This window comes from Centropristis striata, chromosome 17, assembly GCF_030273125.1.
Source record: "Centropristis striata isolate RG_2023a ecotype Rhode Island chromosome 17, C.striata_1.0, whole genome shotgun sequence".
Classification (NCBI taxonomy): domain Eukaryota; kingdom Metazoa; phylum Chordata; class Actinopteri; order Perciformes; family Serranidae; genus Centropristis; species Centropristis striata.
Window position 1 is genome coordinate 35,750,437 of NC_081533.1, and position 27,434 is coordinate 35,777,870.

A 27,434-nucleotide genomic window follows, 5' to 3' on the forward strand; every position below is an offset into this window, starting at 1 on the left:
TATTAACTTTATATTAATATTATTATTTTGTCGAGCTCAGACAGACATTTTAAACATATAATTCCATTGCCACCTAATTTCAAAATAAATGAAATTGTAAGAGATTAAAATACTGTAATTTTATGTCACTGTAAACATTTCCTGAGCATGTCACTTTTGGGAATACCATGATTGTAGTTAGGAATCTAATATGTTTATGTTTTCTATTTCACAGTCGACAATGTTGCAAGTTATTATTAGTGTGAATGTATAGTTGTGTTTTCTTTGTTTCCGTTGATGTCAATATTTTTTATTTTCTATCCATCAGTGTCCTCAACATCAGGACAAGACATCAAGGCATCAGCATCAAACTCAGGTAACGCTGAAGACGATCCGGACAGTCTGACGTATGCCGTCGTTTTCACGAAACCAAGAGAGAACAAAGGTTTATTCCACTTTTTCAACTGAAAATAAAAACAATATATCCTTTGTGACGGTTGATGGTTGAGACGTGCTGCTCAGCACGTTTACAGTGAGTGAGTCACACTCTGTGTTTTTATTTTAGACGCTGCAGATTGTGCTGATAATAAAAGCCCAGAGTCAAACCAGAGCACAAAACCACAGAGTGGAGAAGGTGAGAAAGTTTGTTCATCAGAGTATTTATAGCTAAGTTCATCTGTCTGTCTGTCTGTCTGTCTGCCTGTCTGTCTGTCTGTCTGTCTCTGACTAACTGATGTTTCTCCCTTTCAGATGATGAAGAATCCTCATTCAAAACTGTTTACTCTACTCTGACTATCAGTGAGACTCCACAAACTCTCCAGCACAGTTTGTATTTTGTTTAAAACAAAGTCCACACTCTAAGTTGAAGCTCCAGAAATCTTTACTTAATCTTTACACAGAACTTTAGACTTCAGCAGTGAGTTAAGGTCATTTTGACCCAAACAAAGAGACTCCAACTGTCAGATACATCAATAATGATGATGCATATTTGCATTTAAATTCAAAATATTTGCAGTAATTGTAAAAATACTTGGAAGATTTCAAATCTGTGGACATACTACGACCATGAATGAAGATTTCAGGAGCGTTAACTTAATGTAAGATCAACATTTCTATTTTGTCAAAGCATCTGGTACATATTGATGATTCAGCCTGTATTATATATTTCCATATCAGCTGATGTTTATCCCATTACATCTGTCCTCCTGCTGTCAGAGGAAACTTTAGTTTTGATTTTATCTGTATAATTAAACAGGTGCTGAAAACCTTGGTAGTATCACCTATTGTAAGTAGAAGGATTCACTATGAAGTGCACCTTATAATGTGAAGTTCCTGCACAGAACAAGCAGAAAAGTGGTGGAGCTAATAATGTAAAGTTTGACTTTTAGCTGTTTGTTCTGATAAAAAGCTGGGATGGACTTACTCTGGTAGTCACACATTTCTTTTGGTAAATTGATGTTTATGGTAAATTGATGTTTATATGCTCTGATGTCAAAGTGAAACATTATTTTTACTTGTTTTTTAAAGAAAAATCGGGTCCATCCAGTCCCACAGTGACCCAGAATCCAACCGCAGCCAAAGACTCGAGTCCAACAGAGCAGGAAGCTCTCTGTGCACCTGTTAACAGGGTAAGCAGCTTTCTCTTAATTGGAATAATATTTTTTTTGTGTGATATTAAACTCTGTAGTACCGTCGAAAACCAGTCCAGTGATCGAGTCAAGCACAGAAAATATAGCGTTCATTAGTGTTCACTTTGTGAATGTTGGTCATGGTATTGTGAATCAGGAACCCGGTCACCAGACTACATGTTGGGATTGTAAGCTTTGGGAAACCATAGATATAGATGCCATAATCTTTACGTTTTTGTGCAAACCATATTTTTAATATGAGCTTTTCTTAAGTGCTGCAACCCGATCTTACTGTGACACATCACTACCGATTGATAAAACATATGACGATTGCTGAAAATAAAAAAAATATTTTGTTTAAAGGTGCAATATTTGATTCAAGAGAAAAATTTTTTTATTATTATTCCCAATTTGTCAAATACAGATGCTTTGGATTGGTAGCCAGACAGAACGCTGAACCAAAATGTCAGTATTTGCTGATTGTTGAGTCTCATTCCGGGTCTTCAATCTTTCTCCAGAATCACAATATGTACCTTTAATTTTAGGTACTGTCGTGGCAATTTTGGCAAATTGCACTAAGTTAATGGGTGAGCTGGCCAAACACAAAGCACTCAATACTCTGTTCAGCAGGTTTTATTAGCACATTCGTGTTCCATACACCGCACAATTCCGAATGGCTATTTTACAGTACAACAAAGCCCCATACACCGCTCGACTTATGACTGTTGCACTTTTCAGCAAGACTCAATGTGGCCCTATCTTCCTGCCCTAAACATCACATCAGGACAGACCCCACTGGTCAACACGTTCCCCTCAGTCAAGGTGTTATCAGAGTTGAGTTCAAAGAGTGAGTTCCCAGAAGGCTTTGTGTCTTGAATACCAAGTAGGTCGCCGCCTACTTCCCACCATGTGGGAACTGTCCCACCATGCAGGAAACACCAAATTTCTTTCACAGTACTAAAACGGCTTGGTTAGGGTTGAATAAAATAACAGAGTAAGACTTCAAAACAACAGGGACATAACTTTCAACAACGGGACACAAAACTTACTTCCGAAGAAACCTCCCAAATAATGGGATGCTTTCGAGTCCTGGGTATTTGGCCCCATCCACCTACTGTCCCCCCCTGATTGATTTCAGACCTAAACATCATATTGCTTTGTAACTGGACAAAAGAAACATATTTATTATTAAGATTAACATATTTATGTTTCACAAATACATACAATATCAACATTTTTTGTCACTTTTAGGAGCCAACTGAAGACATTTTTATTTGTTCAGGCTTTTGATTAATTGTTTCGGGACTGCTATGGATGTTTAATTGCTGTTGTTTTGGTCTTTTAAAACTTGTATGTACATTTTTATGTTATGTGTATGATTTTTATATGAAGCACTTTGTGACTTCTGTGTGTGAAAGGTGCTATATAAATAAAGTTTACTTACTTACTTACTTACTTTTTGCTGGCAAAAACAATGCTGATCAACGTCTCTGTGCGGTAACGTCCAATGTCAACATGTTTTTTCTGTTGAATGGTGTTTAATCCGAACATATCCATCCCTCTTCCATAGATGAATAATAAGACGAGAGCTTCTTGGATGCAGAAGTCTTCAGGACGGCCTGCTGCTCTGATCCAGACTTCAGAATTAAAAAGCCGTCATGATGCCAACTTGAGACTGAGCTCAACATCTTTAAAGTCATTGTAATTGAATGTCTTTACACGTTTAACTTTGCCTTCTTCAGCAGTGGTGGAATGTAAAAAAGTACATTTACTCAAGTACTGTTCTTAAGTACAATTTCAATCTACTTGTACTTTACTTGAGTATTTTTTATTTTATGTAACTTTATACTTCTACTCCACTACATTTAGCTGACTGCTTAAGTTACTTTTCAGGTCGAGATTTAACGTAAAAACATGATCAATTTAAAGTGACACAGTTAAAAATATATATTTGGAATATATTTAACAATTTACATTTTCTGATACTTTTGTACTATTACTTCTGTAAGTTCTGGAGTGGAGTGATTTCCAAGTGAGGTATTTGTACTTTTACTTAAGTAAAGGATCTGAATACTTCTTCCACTGTTCTTCAGTCAATGAAACCTGCTCAGATTTGATCACAAATGGTAAATTTTGCCATTTCCCATTTATCACAAGAACTTCATACAGTACTTCACCCTTAAAATTAACATTTGTATGGAGGTGAAATCACACCATCCATACACTGAAAGTTCCTGAAATAGTAAATGCTATAATTCATCACTAATATGTTGTTTGTTTTCTCTCTCACAGGCCAGAAAGAGCAGAGGGACTGCTGACTGAGGACTCTGGAGAAGAAGAAGAAACAAATCATGAATATTGTTGAATGTACGACTTTGTGATCAACTTATTTGTTTTATCAGTCTTGTTCTGTATATTTAAGTAATTTCACAGTCAGATGTTCCTGCAGCTTGTTGCATTTCTTTTTCCTGTTCCAAAACTAATGTAAGAAACTTATAAATATGCTTTATTGTTCTATGCATAACCCAACTGCACCCAACTGTTTTTTAAGTGTGTTATGTGTATTTTTTTTATAGTTTCCAGAGATGGTGGAGGTTGAGCTGACTGATCTGTTCAGACAGTTTTAAGATGATTAAACTCACAGCATCCGTGTCTATTTTTATTAGAATGAGACAGTTAAACCACAATGTTTTATCTGCTCCGTTCACACGTCTGAAGACAAAGTTTATAAGAAGAAAAGCTACTGCAGATTTTATATAGAATCACTGTGGTCACTGACCACACTGATCTACTAACCCTAACCAATACAGATTAGCTTAAAGTTACACGGATCCATTTTTAGGTTTCAATTACCATCTTATTAATATATTCATACTTTAACATCGATGAACTACATGTAAAGCATAGATCAAGCTTCAGCAAAAAAACAAGCTTTTTCAGACAAATAGTGAAGGGTTTTCATATCGGGGCATGCAGTTTAATAAATATATAAAATAACATGATTGTAGATCTTTTGACTGTTACAGGCATTCTGTAGAAATCTTGTAAACAATACATTAAGTATAATTGAAATTGTTGAAGTCCTCAGATCCTTTACTAGAAAAATACTCTGGTCCAAGTGTATAAACGTAAAACCAGAAAGATTTATTTGAAGTATTAAAACTAAATGTAGTCAATGCTGAGAATGTCCACTGTGACTGTTAACTGTACTATTAACTCCTCATGGTTCAACTGTTTTCTTCCAGCTGGAGTAGCATCATAGCATCAGATATGTAGATAAAATCTATTTGTTTTAAATAATTAGGGCACTGGTCCCATCCAGCAATAGCTGTGGCGAAGCCCCGAGCACTACTGTTATACTGTGGATTTTTTGTGTGCTTGCTTGCAAAAGCACACTAACTACTATTCACCGGGCCTATTTTTATTCTTCCGTTTCTTCCGTGGTGTTTTTTTGGTCGACTACTCCTCCCAGAGTTTTGGCCACACATACACAAAAAAGGTATCAAACCGACCGGCTCGCCCATGACAAGTGTGCTATGACTTATAAGGGTTTTCACCACCGAGTTTATCTGCACAGTGAGAGTGTGGCTCACTGTTTAGGTTATTTTCTGCATTCTGCCTGTGCCAGTAAAACATTAATATGCAACCTTTATCACACACAGTGTGACAATGGTGCTCAGTACAGCAGCAGATCTTTAATATTGTAGATAACATTGATCTGGTGGGTACAAAGTATCAGCTGCTGTAAAGTCTTATTGCTCTGATTGATAAAAAACAGAATCATTAGACCTCAGAGGAACTATCAGTGTCCCAGATCTGGAAATACATACTTAAAACAGAAAAACCAAGCTTTACGTTTACATTACATTTGTGGTGAATTGAGAATTATTTTCAGTTTATTTCAGTTATCACAGTGAAAACAGACAATATTCAACAGATGCTTTTTTAATTTTTTGCAAACTTGAATCACAAAGAAGTTAATTTCTTTAACAAAAAATTCACGCATTTTAAAAATATTTTTATGATCTTACAGTAGGACTATTTGTACACATTGTCTTCCCACAACCCACTAAATCTATTGGATATTATCCAATTCTTTAAGAAAACAATCATCAATCCTCATTTCACAAACGCAAACCTGTTTGATTATACAAGCAGCTGAACCACCATTTGTCAAAATCACACATTAACACAAATTTACAAATTGCGGCCCAGTTTAGCTTTTTTTTTTAAATCCAAGAACAACGGTATCAACAATCAATTGTCTATCACACATGCTCTACAGTCATCACAGAGAGAGAGAGAAAACCTCTGGTGGATAAGTTTTAGTTAATTTAGAAGATGCAGACATGTACACCCTGGACAGACTATCACAGAGACAGACAACAATTCACCTCTCATTCACTCCTACGGGCAATTTAGAGTCAACAATTAAACCAAAGCTGCATGTTTTTGGACTGTGGGAGGAAGCCGGAGGACCTGGTGAGAACCCACGCTGACACGGGGAGAACATGAAGACTCCACACAGAAAATATGACAACACGACCACCATAATATAATTATATAATATATAATATAAGGTTTGTAACGGAACATTTAGTGTCGCCTATCGTACGCAGTTTATGTTCCTAAAGATCCAAGAACGTTTAGATGAAGAAAGACAATGAAAGAAATTTTGACGATACAGATTAAAAAAAAAAAAAACTATTCTAAAACTACTCTTCTTCTGTTTGTCAGTTTGAAAAACTGCTAACAGGTGCATTAGCGCCACCAAGTGGACTGGAGTCACTGCAGCCCAATTAAATGGCTCGTGATCCGGTTCAGTGTTTGCCTTCACACACTACTGGGCAAAAGTTTTAGAACACCCCAATTTTTCCAGTTTTTTATTGAAATTCAAGCAGTTCAAGTCAAATGAACAGCTTGAAAGGGTCCAAAGGTAAGTGGTGAACTGCCAGAGGTAAATAAAAAAAGGTAAGCTTAACCAAAACTGGAAAATAATGTACATTTCAGAATTATACAAGTAGGCCTTTTTCAGGGAACAAGAAATGGGTTAACAACTTAACTCTATGGAGTCTTGGGCTATTTTGTCCATTTTTGAATTCTTTTTGAAGTCTTTGTAAGTCATTTTGTGACTTTTTTTTGGTCATTTTGTGTCTTTTTTTAGTCATTTTGTGTCTTTTTTTGGTCATTTTGTGTCTTTTTTTAGTCCTTTAGTCCAACATAAAATGTGATTTTGAATCTTTTTTTTACTTTCAAAACACTATCATGCTCAATAAAGAATTTTAAATGTTGCAAATGTGCATTAATTTCAGAGAACACTGAGACATTAAACTGCATCATTTTCAATTAAATTCTGCAAAAGTTGGTGTGTTCTAAAACTTTTGACTAGTAGTGTATATAAACCAGATTGGAAATATTTTGACACTGGGCTAACACAATGCTGCAGCAGGGACATTTTTGTGAAGTTTTTCTCTCCACCTGTTGGACTTCTGGTGACTTTGATTGACTTTGATAGTTTTCACCTTCGTGTCAGTTTAAACAGTCGAAACCTGCTTCCAACATGCTTGTCTTTCTTGTTCATCCTAGTGAACTGACTCTCTATCGGCTCCAGCAGTCTGTTTAAGTTCATCATCTGTCCCTCGGTGTTCTTCCTTTTCTTGTCCAGTTTCCACAGAGCCTTTGATAGGTTTTCCTTTTCTCTTATTAATTCCTCTGACTTGTCAGACCCCCTCTCCTTCTCTACTGACTGCAGCCTGTTTTTGATCTCCTCCCTCTCCTCCTCCATCTCCTTGAGTTGCCCTTTCAGTTGGTTTCTCTGTGCCTCCGCCTCAGTTTTCACCTTTTTCAGTGTTTTGTCCATCTGATCCCTCTGTTTCTCCAGCATGGTGACCGTCTGTGTCACCTCCTTGAGTTGCTCTTTGAGTCGGTTTGACTTTTCTTCCCCTGCGGCGTCCTCCAGAACCCTCAGGTTCTCTTCTATGGTGTCGCATGGTGTCGTCTCATCCCGTCCTTCGGCAGGTGATGTGTTCCCCCCTGGGAAGAAAATATTTAACATACACTACTGGTCAAAAGTTTTAGAACACACCAACTTTTCCAGAATTTAATTGAAAATGATGCAGTTTAATGTCTCAGTGTACTATGAAATTAATGCACATTTGCAACATTTAAAATTCTTGATTGAGCATGATAGTGTTTTGAAAGTAAAAAAAAAAGATTCAAAATTTTATGTTGGACTAAAGGACTAAAAAAAGACACAAAATGACAAAAAAAGACACAAAATGACTAAAAAAAGACACAAAATGACAGAAAAAGACACAAAATGACTAAAAAAAGACAAAATGACAAAAAAAAGACACAAAGACACAAAATGACTAAAAAAAGACAAAATGACCAAAAAAAGACACAAAATGACAAAAAAAGACACAAAATGACTAAAAAAAGACACAAAATGACAAGAAAAGACACAAAAAGACACAAAATGACCAAAAAAAGACAAAATGACAAAAAAGACACAAAAAGACACAAAATGACAAAAAAAGACACAAAATGACTAAAAAAAGACACAAAATGACAAAAAAAGACACAAAATGACCAAAAAGAGACACAAAATGACTTACAAAGAAAATAATTCAAAAATGGACAAAATAGCCCAAGACTCCATAGAGTTAAGTTGTTAACCCATTTCTTGTTCCCTGAAAAAGGCCTACTTGTATAATTCTGAAATGTACATTATTTTCAGTTTTGGTTAAGCTTACCTTTTTTTATTTACCTCTGGCAGTTCACCACTTACCTTTGTACCCTTTCAAGCTGTTCATTTGACTTGAACTGCTTGAATTTCAATAAAAACTGGAAAAATTGGGGTGTTCTAAAACTTTTGACCGGTAGTGTAGAACACAGAAAAATAAATCCAAAGCAAATATTTTGTAAGATCTCCTTCCCTGAAAGCATTGTCCACCAAAACAAGAATTTTGAAATATGTTTTGAATTAATTAAATGATGACAGTAAAATAAGTGACACAAAGTAAACTTAATAAAACACTACTTATTATTTTTTCAAAAAACCAACAACAACAGTGGCTTGTTGTTTTGTACTTTAAATATTACTGTAGCCATGAAGGAGCTGTGACTTACGTCTAAATATATTCATGATGGAGCGGTTAATGTTCCCAACGACACTCCGGACATCCGGGCCACGAAACACAGACATGGGAATGCCGTTACAGGTAAAGCTGGATCTGCGTAATTTAGTTAAAATATCTCTGATGAGGAGGCAACACCTGGGAGAGAGAACAGACATGTTGAACTCATCTGATAGATGAACAGTTTATTTCAAATGCATCTATATCCAATCATATTTGTGTAGAATGTGAAATCTTTTTACTTTGATTATTTCAAAATGCCAAAAACAAAAAGAAAACTTAGTTTTAATACCATAATGTCAATGCAAAGACAGAAAAAATAATTTGACTGAAGGAATCACTGCTCATCAGATCATGTAGCAGTGGAAGATAGAGGATTTCTGAGAAATGTTCTGTAAATGCAGCAACACAATGTTAATTTGAAAGAAAACCTCCTGGCAAACAAAAGCAAAAACAATTAAAAAAACAATTAAAAAAAACTAACTCATTTATGTTGTTTGTCAGCCAGTCAATAATGATTCAAAAATTGTATATGATATTTCTATTTACTGATAAATCTTATCTGTAAATCAATGAATCATACAGAAGAAGCATTTAACATCTACAACATAAAAGATCTCAACCCATCGTGTATGATCACAACATCTTAACTTTAATGTAATGTATTATGTAAAGGCCATAACTACCGGTATTAAAAATAACTGTGAATAATAAATATTGATGAATGTTTTTTTTATTTTTTTTAAATCTGTAGCTTACCTGTCGTGTGCTTCAACAAGGCAGTTCCCCTCAGAGTGTAATGAGCTTCAGGGACGAAGTCCTCCAATAAAATGATTTGTCCTTGGACTTTGGTCAACAGTAATCTTATGAAGGTGTGTTTATAGCCCCTTTCATAGTGACATTTCATGCTGAGACATTTACAGCTCTGTAACGTCTCGCCTCCACTATTAAAGAGCGGGAAGCGGGATGCTGGATGCCGGGATCAATTGATCCCGCCAATGTTCCACCTCCTGAGGTCGTCACAGAGGCAGAACATTGGTGGGATTGTTGGAAGCGGGACCGCTATGAACCGGCCATTCCGGCAAGACGGAATATTTGATGTTGCACATGACGTCTAACCAGGCGGCAATCTCCGTGCCTGAGCATGGAGGCCACCAGGAAGTGCATAAAGCCTGCAATTCACCGAAAATTCCAGTAGGGGGTGCTAAGTTTGGCTGCAAAAGAAATCTGCCCATTCATTTTAGTGCTAAATTTGAAAACTTCTCACTTGATTTATGACCAAAGAAAATTTTTTCAGGGACAACATTATGGTCTCAATCGCTAGTAAAAAATCTTCTTCAAGACAATCTGATGTCAATAGTTCTAATAATGGCCCCATTTAGAAGAAAATAGAAGATAAAGAATCGTATGATTTGGGGCGGGGCTACCTTTGATTGACAGGTCACTGACAAGGCGAGCCGTCACCAGGAGAGAAGCAGAACAATGCGTATCCACGGCAACGTGTCAATAAAGTTATATATAACGTTATATAGATAGAAAAGAGGACGTTTAGCGGTTTGGTCTCATAACTTTGACCCTTTCACTGTATTTTCACTTAATGACAGTTTATTTGAACGTTTTGTTCAGTAAATGTCTTGTTCAGTGTTTGGTTGAACTAACAGACACTCCAAGGAGTTGCTGCTCAGTTTTCTGAGGTCAGAAAGATACATTTTGTTTTTGTTTGTTGCTAGCCAAAGCTAACATCCCAGTTAATGCTCCAGCTAATGCTAACAGTAATGATCAGCAGCTTCTCTCAGTCAGGTTGAGGTGTAGAGAGGCTGTAGTCAGTGATCAGATCCCTCTCCTCCTCCACAGTCCAGATATGGTCATGCTTCCTGTATCACAAACAAGATGGAGACCAGTGGAACGATGAACTGATGCTTCCAACGGGACACAAACCAACTGGCGACATCACGGTGACTACGTCCATTATTTATATACAGTCTATGTGTCTAACACACCTCCCACTTGTTCCAACATCCAGTCATCGAATCATATTCAGCTGCTGCAAAACTGCATGGTGTCCGTCACTTATTGTAAACAAACCGGCATGCTAACTGTGGACAACGTGTCCGTTGCTGATCGTAAACAAACCGGCATGCTAACTGTGGACCTGAGTGTGAACTGAGTGTCCAGCGCTTGTTGTAAACAAACAGAGTTTGCTAACTGAGCACATTCAGACCGAACTGCTACAGAGCTAACTGTTAGCCTGTTAGCACTGCTGCTGCTTTCAAACTGAAACATTCTGTATGTGCTGTGTACTCCAAGAATGCTTCTTAAAATCAGTAAATGCTTCATTATGAAAAAGGCCTAAAAGTCAAACAGAAATATGCTGTTGCACAGATGTCTCACTGCATTTCAAGACCTTCCAGTTAAAGGGTATTTCTCTCCACTCTGGTCTCTAGTAGCTTCACTTATTGATCTACATGAACCTTTTAGCTGCTTCATGGGTCCAGCTCCACCTCAGTATGTGGATTTTTCATGTTTTTTAGAACATCATATAATATGATAGAATTTATTTAGTGATTTATTGACTCTAGCCCATAAATACTAATTACACAACAAGAAAAGTATATCAATATTGAAAACTAAAACACATTTGAGAAAACCAAAGTGCTTTACGCTACAGACTGCGCTCATTGAACTGTTCACACACACACACACACACACACACACTCATACTGGTGTTAGTGGCTACCAGGGCACACTGGTGCCACCTGCCACCATTGGGAACTCATTCTCACACCGATGAACGCAGCATTGGGAGCAATTTGGGGTTCAGTATCTTGTCCAAGGATACTGTAGGCTGCCATGGTCGGGGATCAAACCACCAACCTTCCGGTCGGTGGTGACCGCTCTACCAACCGCACCACAACAGCACAACTAAAACTGTCACAAGTGGCAACACTTTAGTGTAAGTGTGTTAACCCTCTATGGTACGGTGTTTCCCTCAGGCAACATACCCATTTCTGTCCTGTCAAATTTCTACAATGCGTCTTTTTGAGTGATGCAATACTTTAAAAAATAGGGAAGAGTATAGGGAACCAATAGCAATGCTTTAATCTGTCACATCACCTCCAGGCGGCCATATTGAAACACTTCTTTTCCAAAGGAAACATCTTTGCCATTTTGCGCCAAAATGACTCAAAACTTAATTTTCTGTCCCTTTTCCATCTGGAAAAAATATATTCCTACTAATAGGTGAATAAACCTTCATATTTTATAGTTTCGTACACTTAGACTGTTCAAGACATTCATTTCAATGGGTCGTTGGTTCAATGGTACAATGTTTCCTACAACATTCAGACAAGAAACCGGTTAAAAAAAGTTCCTTTTATAATGTTTTTAAATTTAAAATGTTATATATTGTACCCTGTTGAAGCTACTGAATCTTTTACACGTTTATTAAATAAACTATGTTAAACTTACTTTTAAAAAGTTTTTGGGGTTTGTTACCATAATGGTGCACAAGTGAAAAAAGTTTTTAAAAGAAAATAATTACAAAATTTCTTCAAAGTATGTTTATTTAGTCTATTTTAAGACAAAAAAAACACTCCAAACTTTTTTTTTCCTAACTCCATCATAATGCGTACCATAGAGGGTTAAACCTTGGTTTTATTGGATAAATTGAAAATGAAAGAGGAAGAGTTGAGTTAAGCATATTCAGATACAGACATTGGAACTGTTGTGGAATATGTATTGTTGGTGGTACAGTGACAGTACGACTGTAAAAACAACAATTTTACACAGATCAACAAATACCCAAACACCCAAATTCTCTTCTTCCTCGCATATTCTTTACACCATTTTAATCTTAGTCAAATTGATTTATTCTTTTTTTATGAAACGAAACAATAACAAAAAAGCAAACTGAAAGCACAGGTTTAATGTTTACTGTTTTAATGTTAAGTTTTTAACTTGAGTATTGTAAAAATACATTGTGAAATTTAAGAAAACAACACAAGAAAATAACTTATGCAGCATTTTTCTATTTTCCTGATTTTTAAATCAAAATACACTTTCCTCTTTTAATGTAATAATAACTTAAATGGAAAAAACCATAAAGTGCAATATTTCTGCATTTAACTGTGCTATATTAACATTTGAGCATTGTGTTTATTACTTTTTGATTTGTGTGTTTCACTATCTAATAATTTTAATTGATTATTTGTCAGTCAGAAAAAAATAACTATGCGTCAATACATGTATATGTTGGTCCATTTTTATTTGAAAATATTTGACATGATGAAAGTGACGTGATTTTAAACAAACAATATGAAACAGCAACGTTTATACAGTACTTCTGTTGTATTTACACTATATCTCTTGCTAACATTGTTCAAATACATATTGTGACTATAATTTAAACAATTAAAACACAAAAATGCAGGCAAGCAATTCCATATTAAAATACAAACAACTGCAAATACTCTGTAAAAAAACAAACCAAAAAACACAATAACAACTTTTCAATAAAATCAAACATTCACAGATACAAACTTTTAATGTCGTCAGTTAAAAACTGTACAAATCTAATTGTGCTTCAAAACATACAATGCATGCACTTTTCAACTGTTTTGCATTATTGTTTATTTTTGATTAACAAACAAAATAACTAAATAATTTAAATCAGTTTTTTTAAATGGCTGCTTTTGTCTTTTAATTCTCTTTAGGTTCATCAGTACGAACGGTACATTTCACACTGTCCTCATACTTTACTATTCTAGAGTATCAAGTTATAGTTGATTTAATTAAGAACAGACTAAGATTGATGATAGTGATCTTATGTTTAAGGATTTTGTTTTTGTCCCATCTCCTTCCTCAGAATCTCTTTCTCTCTCTTTGTGTCCTCCAGTTGTCTCTTTATCTGCTCCCTGTGGTTCTCTGTTTCAGTCTTCCTTCTCTTCCTTCCCTGTAATTGTTTTAATTTTATTATATGTCATCTGTATTAGATTGTCTGTGGCCATGTGCAGTTTTTGAAGTTCTTCTTTTCTCTCGCTCAGGTACCAGTTGTTCTGTGTGATGGTTTCTTTGAGTTGTAAGTATACCAGACCTCTGTTAACTGTTAAATCTCCCTCCTTCTCTCTTATTTCTTTCTCCACTGAATTAATCTTCTCTTCATTCATCTCTACTTGTTTCACTGCCTTCAGCTGTTGTTCGATGTGTTTCTCATTCTGCATCTTCAGTTCATTCTTCATTTCGTTCTCCAGATCCTGCAGAGTTTTGATAACCTGTGTCATATCTGTCTCTTTCTTCTGTAACTCCTCCTTCATTTTCTTGTTGTCTGCCATGAGCTGTTCTCTCACTCTTGCTTCCATCAAACCCTGCTGCTCCGTGGTATCTTTGTCTTGACGTGTCTCTTCATCTTGACTCTTGTTCTGTGTCTTGATCCCTGTGTAGCAACAGAAGCAGAGATATACAGAACTGTTAAACTGTGCTGACTCATGTTATCAAACGTTTGGTTGATAGAAATACAAATAGGTCTTTTGCTCACCAGATTTGTTTTGTCTCCATTTCCAGACAATACAGCCGACTGCCAAGACAAACATTATAGCAAACAGCACACTAATGGTGGTAGAGGCAGCACAACCAGAGGAAGAAACCATGAAGAAATCCTCTGAAATAAAAATAAGATAAAAAAACTTTTACAAAACTCAACTTCAAGTTGGAAACAAAAGCTGAACATTACTGTAGATTTCTACCTGGAACAGTGATGTGTGTCTCTGTGGTGTGGTTGGTGTCCTTCTGGTGGACTCTACAGGTGAAGCTGTTGCTGTGTCTCTTCTCCACAGTCACTCTGCTGCTGACAGTATAGAGGTCATCAGGACCTCTGACTGTCTCTGTAGGTCCAGCAGAGAGGAGCTTTCCCTCACCGTCCAGCCACAACACCTCAGGCTCTGGATACCAGCCAGAAGACTCACAGTCTAACAGAACTCCACTGCTGGTTTTATCAATGCCTGCTAGGCTGATAGCAGGTGAGGAGATGGCACCTGATTATGAGACAGATGTTCAGAAATTGATGGTTCAATTGTCATTTTTCACGTGTGTGTCCACATGGTTTATCTGCCAACATTTTAACAATTAAGCAACACATTGCTTGAGAAAGTTTTCCCCAAAAACCAATTCCATATCCACGTTAGCCTGGGTATACCCAGACTGCCTTGCGCACTCGATTTCATTTCGAACTGCAACACAGTCTGGCAACCAGAGAGGTTTCTTAGCCCTGTTTTAGGGATCCAATCACAGAGCGGGGAGGGACGGCAAGACGATGACGCGTACTACCCGGCAGACGTAAGCTTGTAGTTTTCTTACGGATCCAACATGGCTGCTGCAGACGCGAAACTCTCTTTCGATCTAGCTGACGGCATTTTAAATAGTTTAGAGCGAAAGTTTATTTTAAAAGAAGAACAACAATTGGCTTCACACTCCTGTTTCACCACCAAAAAGGATGCTTTAGCCTTGCTTCCGACTGGATTTGGCCAAAGCCTAATCTACCAACTAGCCCCGCTACCGCTCGCTGCTGTAACGCCGGTGATCTGGCTACGAGCCGGGGGACAGCGGAGCCACCAGAGACCCCCAGCAGCTCGTCTATTAACCATAAAATCAGTGGATGTGTGGCTGAATGACATGAAGGGGAAATCAGGTTCAGCCAGAGTCACAACATGCTGCAGAAAAACGTTGCAGAAGCACAATTGAGCATTTTAGTCTCAAAGTAGAGATGCTAGAGGGTTAGTCTGGCTATGTAAACATCCATTTATGTCACTCTACATACGTCATCTGGTATAACTGATCTGATTGGCTAAGAGCTACCTACAGACGCTTTTGATAGACATTCTAAGCGTCCAATAAACGGCTCTGGAGGATCGTAAACCACACCTCCTCTACGGAAAAATGAATGGCTGGTTTCCAGACTAATCTCATTTGTGATTAGTCTGGCGTTAGCCAGGCTATATCCACGTCACAACCCATATTTAAGGTTATTCTTCCTTGGTGACCTCTAGCAGGAAGCAAGGATGCAATCAAGTGAAGTAGCACAAAGAGCAAAAATGCCCATTTATGGAGGAGTTGGGGACGGGTAGACTGAAATACATGCTGTAGTTACTTCACATAGGTATAATATATGGGTTACATTCGACAAACTACTAAACCTAACCAAGTACTTACAAATTTGATCATTTCACAATGTTGAACACATTTTAAAAATTGTCATACCTTTCTGTATAAGGATGTGATGATTTCCTACAAAGGGATTGGGACACGACAGGGAGTTTTTATTTCCTTACACTGAAACCTTTTTTTGACATTTGTCCTTTTCTGTCTTAATGCCGGTAGATAAATGCAGACAAAAGATTGATATCGGCAGTATTTAATTAAGATGAACTATTAAATTGAATTAATTAGGCCCCAAATACTAAAATACTAATACTAATCTGTGGTTTTCTGCATGGAGTTGCATGAGCAGCCAGATGAATCTCTGGTAAGAGTAATGCATTTATTCTGAGAAATAGTCTATTGCTGTGTTCCAATACCCATACTTACCGTACTCACTATACTTAGTTTGAGTACGCAGGGTGTTCCGATTCCGATCGCGGCGAAAAGAAGTGTACTTAAAGGACCCGGATGTTGTACTCATAACGGTCAAAACGTTGAGTGTGGAACGATGTACACTATACGCACTCAACGGCCGCCATCTTGCCTACGTAGCGGAAGAGGCGGAGCCAGGCAGAGCCGCTCAGCTCAGAAAAAATGTTTGCAATGGCGGCCGAGACGACAGCGTCTGCAGCTCCCGCAGTTCCCGAACCCTACAGATGTAAGTTTTATCGTACATATTCATATTTACAATCGCCTCTGAATAGTTTACTAATGTATTGACATGTATTAACACTGCGGTTGTTTTTGTTATCGTCCCGTTTCGCATGCTACTTGTTGTAATCCGTTAGGAGCTAGCTCGAAATATAGCAAACAAGTTGTGATTTGCCTCGGTATTTTTCTTGTGGATGCGTTGTTTTTGTAAACGTTTTGATAGTAATTGCATATGCGACTTTAAATGAAAGTCAATACGTTATTTCACTTGAACAGTAGTAACATTAGTGGTCTTGAAGACATGTCACCGCGCCAGCTGAGTTTTTGTGATCACGTTAGCACTAGCTACCCTGCGGTATGGAAATGTGAAACTTAAGTTTGGAGTTCCTTAAATGACAAACCATTTTCTTATTGGTGTCGGTCTTGTACTTCAATATAGGGACTGATGAGGACACCGTAGCATTTGTGCGGTGGCGTGTGGCCCACAGCAACATATTCAGTGGTGGGAGAACCACCAACGCTGCTGGATACAAGTAAGTGCAAAAAAAAGCTCCGTCTGCTATCACGCCAAAACAACTGTTTCATTCAACAGCTACAGCTCAGGAAAACATCCACTGAGATACATTTTCCACAGAGAAATTGTTGTGACGATTCCACCTACCAATACACTGCAAAAATCATGAAGCTTAACAAGTATTTTCTTCTTATATCCAGCAATAGTATCTTAATTATATTGTTTTGAGTATAATTTACTTACTGACCATAGCTTTATGTGCTTATTTAATTATTTTATTGTTGAAAGAGTTCTTTTTAGGATTGACATTGTGAGCTTTTTCATGCTTTTCAATCTTTTCATCTGTTGAATATGGTGAGGTTTTTTTTTCCAAGTATTTCTGGCTTATTATAATGTTACTACAGTCTGGCTTTTCAGGCCACAATTGCAGAAAATAAGTATATTTGTATTTATTTCAAGACATCGTAGTTTTTTCCAGTTTCTAGATATTTTTACTTATTTAAAAAAATCTTACAAAGAAACATTTACTTACTGCACTGGCAGATAATTTGACTTGTTTCAAGCATTTCTTTGCTAAATTCTAGTTATTTATTTATTTCTTATTTTTTGTCAGTTGGTTTTTGCAGTGTATGCACACACACACACACACACTTCAGCATTGATCTATTTTATTTTTTAGCAGTGTGAATCATCAGAGGCCCCACGATACGATTTTATTGTGATTATGCTTGATGCAAACGTACAGAGTGTATCTATACCTATTGATAGTCTAGCAGTATAATTATCAAATGAAAATCGCTTGTTATTTGCTCAGTCTGTAGACCGATGTGTTGTACTAATACTATTGTGTTTATGTGCCTCTATTACATGTTAACCAGAGTGTTCCTAGAAGAGAGAGGACTGGTGGGGAGGGTCACCACCTCATTCTTGAAAAAAAAGTGGGAAAACCTCAAGCAGAAATACAAGGTTTGTCTTTTTTCACATCATGCCTTACGTCCTTGTTGGCTTTACAGATTCTCTGAGCAGTCATTTCTACATAGCAGTTGAACTGAAAAATACAAAAGTATGAATAACCTTTTTTTTCTTCATGAAATTGATCATAACCAAAACTATTTTTTAGCTCTGTGGGCACTGATGTAATATATTATTGAAGATATTTCTACAACATAGGGTTTCAGAACTATGAGCTTTTCAACGGTGTTACGGCTGTATGTTTTGTTGTTCTTACTACATAGGATCTTAAGAACCCCCCGACTGGTGTGAGCACAGAGGGGGGTGAGACCACTGCCGCGTCCTGGAAGTGGTTTGAATTAATGCACGAGGCAATTGGGGACAGGCCGTCTGTGACGCCACCTGTCCTCATTGCCACGTGTGCCCAGGGCGCGGTAGTGTTCACCCCCCCCACTGTGCTCACACCAGAAAGGGCTAGTGTTGAGGCAGCAGAGGAGGAGCCCACACCTTCCAGAACCTCCACAGCGTCCACCCCCAAAAGGCGGCGGGTGGACGTTGTGGAGGTGCTCCAGGACCTGCGGAGCCAGGATGAGCAGGAGTGGAGGGAGATGAAAGAAGAAGAGAGGCAGAGAGAGGAGAGGAAAGAGGCAGAACAGGCCAGGCAGGAAGCTGAGAGAGAGCGAAGAGAAGAGAGGAGGTATAGAGAGATGGTTCAGAGGCAGGAGAGGTGCCACCAGGAGGCAATGGCCAGGGAGGAAAGGTGGAGAGAGGAGGTGAGAGCCAGAGATGAGAGGAGGGACCAGGAAGCTGCAGCCAGGGAGGAGCGCTTCTTGGCCATCCTGGAGAGGCTGGCAAGAAGATGAACTTTTTTTATATTGATCTGTTTCGTTGTTTTTATTGTTCAGGTGTTAATAATGTAAATGTAAATAAGTTAAGTTATGTTCTTGTTGTGAATGTTTTATTTGTTAAATAATGAATGTTTTATGTTAAATAAATAAATAAATCAATGTTCATACACAGGTGTTGAAATTGGCCAAATTATTTAATTAGATGTAGTCATGGTCAGGTGCATGACATAACGCTGCCATTCTATTACGCTCCTCAGCTCCAGAGACGGTGCCTGGGGGTGCTGCTTCCCGTCCTGGATCCTCTTCCTCTGCTGCTCCAGCCTCGCCGTCCTCACCGTCCTCAGGGTCCAGCACGTCTCCCCGGCTCAGGCAGATGTTGTGCAGGATGGTGCAGCAGAGGATGACCTCCGGGACGAACAGGACGTCCACCTCCAGCGCCTTAAAAAATATGGCCCTCCATCTTGTCTTCAAGATCCCGAAGGCCCGCTCCACCACCACTCGGGCCTTTGTCAGCCGGCTGTTGAAGGCTGCCTGCAGCGGGCTCCTGAGAGGCTGACGGTAGGGGGTCATCAGGGTCATGGGGTAGCAGAGGCAGGGGTACCCACCATCTCCAATGAGGCAGTACCCTGGTGGAGGGTACTGCTTCTCCAGATACAGGGGGCTGTTTTTCAGTACCCGTGAATCATGAACTGATCCAGGGTAGCCCACACACACATCAATGAACTTTGCTGTGTGGTCAACCACCGCCTGAAGCTGGACAGAGTGGAACAGCTTCCGGTTCAGGTAGCAGTCGGAAGCTTGGGAAGGGGGCTTGACCCTCACATGGCAGCCGTCTATGCTGCCCACCACCCGGTTGAAGGCCGCCGACCCTGCCATCCGTGCAAATCCTGCACCCACAGTCGCCAACTCCTCCTCCGTTGGATGACGGACCGTCTGTGCACACAGCGAAGCAATTTTGGCGCTGGTGGTGTGGACGGCACGGTGGACTGATGTCCTTGGCATGTCGAAGGCCCGTGAGACCACACGGTACGATGTACCACTGGCCAACCAGAACAGGAACACCAGGCAGGCAATCTCCTGATCCCAGCCGTGGTCTCCGTTGCCCCCCATAGCTTCCATAAGGGCATGGAAGGACCCCCTGGACAAGCGGAAGTCCACCCGCAGGTCACTCTGGCCATCAAAATACAGCCTGAGGATCGGCACGGTAGCATTCAGCTGAGCATACCGCCTGGGAGGCTGTAAGACATTAATTCATGAATTATATGTTTATTATTGAAGTTCGTTATTTAATTATTATTTGTATTTAATAAAAATCAGTTCTCTAAGTTGATGTGTTGTCTTTTGCATTGCACTTCTATTAGGCTACTATTGGAATTATTGTGTATAGTAAATACTGCTAATGTTGCCTATTACATATTTTAGTATTGAAATTGTTTTTTAAGAAAGATGTAATTATGCACATTATACAATGACAATCAAAGCCTCTTTGAAGTGATCTGTTATGTATTTTCACACAGTGACCTGGGTATGTAAAATGTTTGCATTTTTAATTCAAGAATGAAGGCTCCACATGATAAGAACTTTAAAGTAGAGATAACTATAACTTAAATGACATTTCTAAATATTAAAAACAAATGCAGTTTTTGCAATATGGAACCAGAAACCTTAACTCATTTATTCTACCACTGTACCCAATCTATCAATTTCTGGACCCAACTAGAACAATATATAGTGTGTAAAATCAAGATGAACATCTTCATTTACTGTAAAAGTGTAATTATGTAGGTTTAAATCACACCTACCGGAGCATTGTCTGTCAACAGGAGGAGTAGATAACGTTGCTGACGACGGCGGCGCATTCTCCACATTTGCTGCGTTAACGGAGCCATATTGCTGGATTGTAGAAGTACAGATAAAACAACACAAAGGGTATTTTTTTCGCCGTTCAAAGCGGGAAGTTTTTCGCGGGTGACGAGCCGCGGCGGCTGTCGCGAGCGTAATTTCCGGTAAGTGCACCACGGAGTATGAGATTTGGAACAACACTCAGCTGCCGACATCTCCGTACTCAGTAAGTGCGGATAGTGTACTGAGTTTGAGTGTACTCATGGAAGTATGGGTATTGGAACACAGCATATATACCTAGTTTCCTGTTTTCGTGCAATTCTTTGCAGATGACACTGTCTTGCTCAATTGGAGTGTAATTGGAGTCTTAGAGGATCTGAGTGAACCATTGGGGTCGTATAGTGTTGTTGGAAATAACTGGATTTAGGTCCTTTGTGGATCTGAAAAAATGACTAATGTAACTAAAAAGCACAGCCATTGTTGCCCATATTTGAAATAAATTAAGCTTTCTGGTAAGTTTATTTGAAATCAAGAATTTCAAATATTTTATAGGACGATTTAAATAAACTGTAGAAAGGCTACTTACCAACAAGAAGCTCTACAAAATATTGTTGACTCAGTTTTGGGATGTGGCATCTGTATGTCCCGTTATCAGAGATCTTCACTGGGGACAGTTTCAGTGAAATGTCTCCGTGTTTCATGTTGCTGATGGACAGTGACGATCTTCCCTTGTAGGCCTCGTTTTGTTCAGATTGAAGTTCCTGTCCTTCATGCCACAGGAAGATAAATCTGGGGTCCAGGTCCAGTCTCCCCCACTCTATTGTCATGGAAACAGCATTCATGGCAGTTTCCAGGTTACACGGCAAAACGATGTCATCACCGACCATCACTATGACCTGACGAGGTTGATCAATCTTCTTAGACTCACCTGGAAAGAAAAATGCATGCTTAAACATGAACTGCTGACTGTGACTTCAGTTGTACAGCCTTAAAGTGTTTGCAATGTATCCTCTGGGCCCTAAAGATGATGATATGTTCTTTTAATTCAAAAACATGGACGTTCATTGTTGATATACAGTTGTAATGTAATTCAACAAGGACATCGAGTTGACAGAAGGCAGTTCAAAGAAAAAACAGTGAACAGACCAATTAAGTTATTTGTTTAACTTTCTTTACTGTTAATGTATTGCTATTTTCTGTTTCTGTGTTCCTGCTCAGCATCTATTCATTAGCTCAGCATAAACTTGATACTTAGGAATGTGTATTTGCCACTGGAGTGAGATGTCAGCTATGACAGGGTGACCATATGAGCTGACCATATATTACGTGTGTTGACAACTTGACCATGTAAGCACAATGTGAGGCAACTTTCAGGCTACGTTTACACGAGGACGGTCTGAACAGAAGATGCAAAAGTGGCGGTGCGTCTTCACTTTTTATTCCTCGTTTAGACGAGCGTTTTCGGGAGGAAATCTGCTGCATACGGTGACGCAAAAGTGTGTGAAATTGTATTGTATGCAGCCAGGCGGCATCACTTAAAGCCATAAGAGCATCTTTGGGCATGCAGAAGTTTTCACGCCACACATTTTCATCAGCTACTCCTTCCACAAAGTTCTCCTCCATCACTAGATCTCCCAGGTCTCGTTCACAGCCCTCTGGCTCCAGAATGTGATGGAGGTAATTCCAGATCCTTCTCTGTTCACTAATACTATCTGTACATATCCTGGACATTTGGTGGAAAGACTCCTGTAAGTTTATTAGAGCTGCCAGAGCAGCTTGAAGGTCCCACCATGGAAATAATCCCACGTTTCTTTATTTCCTGTCCTGGAGCATGTATGTGACGTAAACACATACGTGACGTGAGCAGATCAGATCAGAGTTTTGTGTCTTGTCAGTGTAGACGACACGCTACGGAGGAGAGGATTACACTTTTACACTTTGGAGGGTGGTTTCAGATTTTTGCGTCTTTAAGCCCCAAAAACGCCGTCACCGTCTAAACGAAAGGCACTTCACATAAAATATTTTGTCGTTTTTACCCGTGAGCGTCCTCGTGTAAACGGGGCCTCAATGTAGCCAAAATATCTGCCACTGAGCCACCACTGTATAAATTGCCTCAACATCGTTGTCATTCATTCTGCTGCACGAGAGTTGAATCCGACGTTGCGTGCATTAAATCAAGTGCATTGAACTCCACTTCTTCGACCACCTCCTCATTTCTAACCACATCAAGAAAATGCACCATATCATGCATGGACTAAATGTCTTGCTAAGGTGGGCTGACAGCAGCTGACAGTGCAGGAAAACATCCAAACTCTAGCCAACAGATACTCTTTTTTGTGTGTAGGTTACCTCGCCAAGAGTGTGTCAGGAGAAGGAAGACAGCGATGTGTTGAAGAACACTGGCGGTTCTGAGAGATGTCAGAGGTCTGTCCTTAGTGGGAAACATCCTGGAGTTAAAAAGTCAGAAAATTGTTTTATATTGTTAAAGAAAAAAGCCTTTGAGCAGCATCATTTCTGTGTTCAGCATTTGCAATAGCATGCATTAAAACAGTGGCCCGATTCCACATTTGCCTGTCACAACTCTAATTTCACAACCCATTAAGACAGAATTAATGACATTATTAATAATAATTTGTTTAAGATCAATGTTATCATTGATACACTGCAAACATGAGCTGCTAAACTGCTAATTTGGCTTCTTTTTAATTTGCTAAAATGCAATTATTGTTTTTGCCTAAGAACTCAAAAAGAGAATACTTGTTGCTGACATTACAACAACACATTTGATGAGCTTTTCTCACCTAATGGCTACTCTTTACTGTTGTCATGGTACTTTCCAAATAGATGTAAATGTTGGTGTTGAAATTATGACTTCCTTCATTTTCACGAGTTATATTCCATAGGAAGCTGATTTTGAAATAGTACAATGAAAAGCGTCTTTAATCAGAAAAAAAAAATATATATATATTTTAAATATTTTACTGTCGGGTGAATGAGCGTAGTCTGTAGTGTAAAGTGCTTTGGATAAAAGTTCTATATAAGTGCAGTCCATTTACCATATATATATATATATATATATATATGTATATATATACAGTTGCCCAATTGCACAGCCTTAAGAGCTGCATATCCTGCTGGGTCTTGTTGGTTTTCTGAGAATCTACTGCACCTACTGGTACCTTGTTTGCTATCTAGCAATAAAAAATATACTAAAAACCTGGATTCATCTGGTTAGCCACATTGTACTGCTATTATTTTGAACACTACTGTATATATATATATATATATATATATATATATATATATATATATATATATATATATATATATAATTAGTGCCGAATTAACTTTACTAAAAAAATAAATCCCACATACCTGCTGTGTGTGTGTTGTTTCACCTTTTTGTAAGCTGAGCGGTCAAAGTCCTCAGATAAAATGATTTGAACTTTGAACATATTTGTACAGTATCAGAGGAGGTGTGTTCACCAGCAGCGTTTACATGCAGGTGTGTTTAAAAATCGAGCTGGCTTGTTACATTTTAGACTACATTAAGAAAACACTTAAAATATGTGACTGAAGCTTGACAACAGCTGAAGGAAGAAACAACAGATTCAATGTCAGAATGTTCAGCCTGCTTGTTGTTTTATTATGTTACGGTTATCAATGTGACTGGTTAATATTTAATCTTATGCCACCAAACAAAATGGAGCTGAACTTCTGATAACTGCAGCAGCAGCTTTTCATACAGTTTTTCTCTACCCTATCACATGAATTTTCCCAAGTTCATCTATCTCTTCATGAAAGAGAAAAATAATTCATGTATCCAGATTTGCTCCAAAATGCAATGGTTGCTTCCATAATTCATGCTACACCCTTCGACCAAACTCAGTCTGGTCATTTTACAGCCTGGAAACCAATCCTCATGTTCATGTTTCAGCAAAACTCCCATCAAACCTTCAGACTAGGCATTCCTGGACCAAGCACCACCCCAGTATCCACTTATTAATAACACCCCTTGGAAGTCAAACATTAACTGACAAGTTCCAGATTAACATGCATTATCGAATTTGTCTGACGATGCCAGGCTAGGCATTTTATTCTTCGAGGAGAGAAAACCAAATAAACAGCATCTGCAACAAACTAAATAAACTGTACACAGAGCAGACAACCTAGAAATAAAAGCAGGACACACTGTGAAAAAAGCATTTTATATAGAAAATGTACACATATTTGAAGATGCTATAAAAAAGTAAAAAACTAAAACAAATATTTTATGACATAAAGTTTCAAACTACTAACAAGTTAACACCACTTGTACTAACTCAGTCAAGTAAAAACGTATCTGCACCCATTTGTAATAAACCAAACATTTTAAACTGAACACATTGGGCCTCATTCATGAAACGTTAGTAGATTTGTGCGTAGATTTGCACATAAAAGCCTACGCTACTAAAAACCTACTCCGGATTCATGAACGCCGCGGGAAACTCAGATCTGATCGTAAACACGTGTGTATGATCATGAATGCCAATCCATCGTAAGGTGGCAGCGCGCTCCCGATAATCAGCAATTAGCATGAACCCCGCCCATGAATTGCTAATGACCACCATATAAGGAGGTGTGTAGAGGCATCCTGTCAACCTGTCAGTCATGGCACAAAGAAAAAAAGAACGAGAAAGAAAAAAGAATTTTTCCGAAGCGGAGATTGAAGTTATTTTGGGAGAAGTGGAGTCCAAAAAAAATATTTTATTTTCATCTGTTAGTAGTGGTGTGACAGGGACAGGCAAAGCGAAAGCGTGGAGGGAGGTGACGGACGCAGTAAATGTGGTTTCTGTAGTGCAAAGAACTACGTCCGAGGTTAAACGTAAATGGTTTGACATTAAACTTGACGCAAAGAAACGCATTAGCGCACACAAAAAAGTACATCTGCCACAGGAGGAGGACGCTCAGAGTCCAAATACCCCGTTGGTGCGCTCTACAACGGCCCGAGTAGCCGCGTGCGCCTCATTGTATGCTCCTGTGGTGTCTGCGGGCTGGCCAGTGGGGTCATAAGCCACGGCGTCAGTGGGTAACCCCTATCCCCTATGGATATAGAAAGGTAAGTCCATATATAACACACACATGTGATTATGCAGGCTATATTCTTACCAATGAGCCAGCCGTCTCTCACAGCTCCATCCTCCAAACGCGTGCCAACTGCGCAATTACGCAGGATGAATGCGTCATGCGTCCCACCGGGCCACCGTGCCACAACGTTTAAAAACACACACTTTGCGTCACAGATCAGTTGCACATTCACGGAATGAAAGTTTTTCCGGTTAATGTAAGCAAATGCATCACCGGATGGAGCCTTGATGCGTACGTGTGTGCAGTCTATGGCACCGATAACACCGGGCATGTTTGCAACTGCGCTGAACCCCTGCATTACTTCTGTCTGCCGTTGTGCGCCGTATGGAAATTGGATATACTCTGGCATTAATTTAATGATACCTCTGAGAACTGCAGGCAGGATGCGTCAATTTACATAGATAATTCACAATTATGAGTTTAATCTGAATCTTAATCCCGCCAATTGCCAACTAATTTAACTAAATATGTTATATTTTTAATCGTTTGCCATGTTTATATCACATGTTTCAAAGGCATCTGCGTATTGTGTACATTACAGAACGCATTATGAATTAAAATTGTAATTTCCAACAGTGACGAGCATTATTTATATGCGTTCTTAAATTTACACAAGCACTACGTGTGGTCAGCAGCATGTGTAGATTTTGTTAGTAGCTACGAAAAGATCGGAGCTACTAAAATATTGATGAATGCGGAGATGCACGTAAATTTCCGTCTGCGAACGGTTTACACACAAATTCGTTCTGCTCACGTTTCATGAATGAGGCCCATTGTTTCCAGGGGTTTAGTCAGAGCCTCCACAACATTAGAGAGGTGGATGTTTCAAAACATACCAGCTAATGTAGTAATACCTTTACATGAATATTGTAGAACTTAGAATGGAACATAGAAAAGTAGATTTTTAAAAGCTGACATACCTGCTTTCTTTGTGCATTAGAATCTCGGCAGGCTCAGAGCAGCACACTGTGAGCTGCCGGGTCAAAGTCCTCGAATAAAACAAGATAAGGTCTCCTGTTGTCACATAAAGGTGTGGTGACTTTGTGAATGTGTCCCAGCTATTTGTTGCGTATTAGATATCTTTCTCACTTTGCAACAAGGAAAAACGAAAATGTAGCCTCCTGCAGATCAATTCATCCCATTTATCTTTCCACTGGCTCTCATTTCAAATTTTACTCGTGAAAAACAAGTCATGCATGATCAGGTGTCTGGATATTTTGAGGACTGTGCTCAAATTCAATGAAGTGGACCTCTGATGTTTAAAACAGGGATCTTTTCATGAGCTTTTGCTGCTTGAATCTGCAGCATCTCAAACAATCTCAGAAAAACAATCTTAAAACATACTTGTTGTCTTTGGATTTGTTTTGTAGTTTTATTGTTTTATTTGACTGGGACTCTGGCTGGACTCTCTCCTTTTCCGGAGTTGCCCAGGGTGAGAGGCGCCGGGCAGGTGTGGGGATACTCACAAGCCCCCGGCTGAGCGCCGCTGTGTTGGAGTTCTCCCCGAGGAACGAGAGGGTCGCCTCCTTGCGGCTGCAAGTCGCGAGGAGAAGGTCTCTGACTG

The 27,434-nt window shown here is 38.9% G+C and overlaps 3 protein-coding genes and 1 long non-coding RNA gene across 7 annotated transcripts; 2 read left to right on the plus strand and 2 right to left on the minus strand.

Moving 5' to 3' along the window:
- Positions 1–1,505: 1,505 nt before the first annotated feature.
- On the plus strand, positions 1,506–4,125 carry LOC131989052 (uncharacterized). Its single transcript, XR_009395921.1, has 3 exons — positions 1,506–1,607; positions 3,178–3,308; positions 3,900–4,125. It is a non-coding gene; the product is annotated as an uncharacterized LOC131989052 (long non-coding RNA).
- A 2,923-nt stretch (positions 4,126–7,048) lies between these two features.
- LOC131989958 (pleckstrin homology domain-containing family D member 1-like) lies at positions 7,049–9,215 on the minus strand. The gene is made up of 2 exons (XM_059355340.1): positions 8,739–9,215; positions 7,049–7,640 (listed from the first exon to the last, which is right to left on the minus strand). Exons 1-2 carry the CDS (start codon positions 8,902–8,904, stop codon positions 7,126–7,128), a joined length of 681 nt encoding a protein of 226 aa, XP_059211323.1. The 5' UTR covers positions 8,905–9,215; the 3' UTR covers positions 7,049–7,125.
- Positions 9,216–12,956: 3,741 nt separating this feature from the next.
- LOC131990094 (butyrophilin subfamily 3 member A2-like) lies at positions 12,957–26,842 on the minus strand. 2 transcript variants are annotated; one of them, XM_059355498.1, is made up of 6 exons: positions 26,791–26,842; positions 23,093–23,190; positions 21,330–21,671; positions 14,488–14,775; positions 14,280–14,402; positions 12,957–14,177 (listed from the first exon to the last, which is right to left on the minus strand). In XM_059355498.1, the coding sequence occupies exons 1-6, from the start codon at positions 26,805–26,807 to the stop codon at positions 13,675–13,677; spliced, it is 1,371 nt and encodes a 456-aa protein (XP_059211481.1). In that variant the 5' UTR covers positions 26,808–26,842; the 3' UTR covers positions 12,957–13,674. The 2 variants fall into 2 exon arrangements, with proteins under 2 accessions (XP_059211481.1, XP_059211482.1); XM_059355499.1 differs by lacking the exon at positions 26,791–26,842 and adding an exon at positions 23,545–23,803.
- Positions 16,300–19,280, plus strand: LOC131990095 (uncharacterized). Of its 3 annotated transcripts, XM_059355501.1 has the most exons (3): positions 16,300–17,121; positions 17,981–18,068; positions 18,338–19,085. In XM_059355501.1, exon 3 carries the CDS (start codon positions 18,416–18,418, stop codon positions 18,914–18,916), a length of 501 nt encoding a protein of 166 aa, XP_059211484.1. In that variant the 5' UTR covers positions 16,300–17,121; positions 17,981–18,068; positions 18,338–18,415; the 3' UTR covers positions 18,917–19,085. The 3 variants fall into 3 exon arrangements, 2 of the variants coding, with proteins under 2 accessions (XP_059211484.1, XP_059211483.1); XR_009396028.1 differs by lacking the exons at positions 16,300–17,121; positions 18,338–19,085 and adding an exon at positions 19,159–19,280 and having other exon boundaries at positions 17,135–18,068; XM_059355500.1 differs by lacking the exon at positions 16,300–17,121 and having other exon boundaries at positions 17,135–18,068.
- Positions 26,843–27,434: the final 592 nt, after the last annotated feature.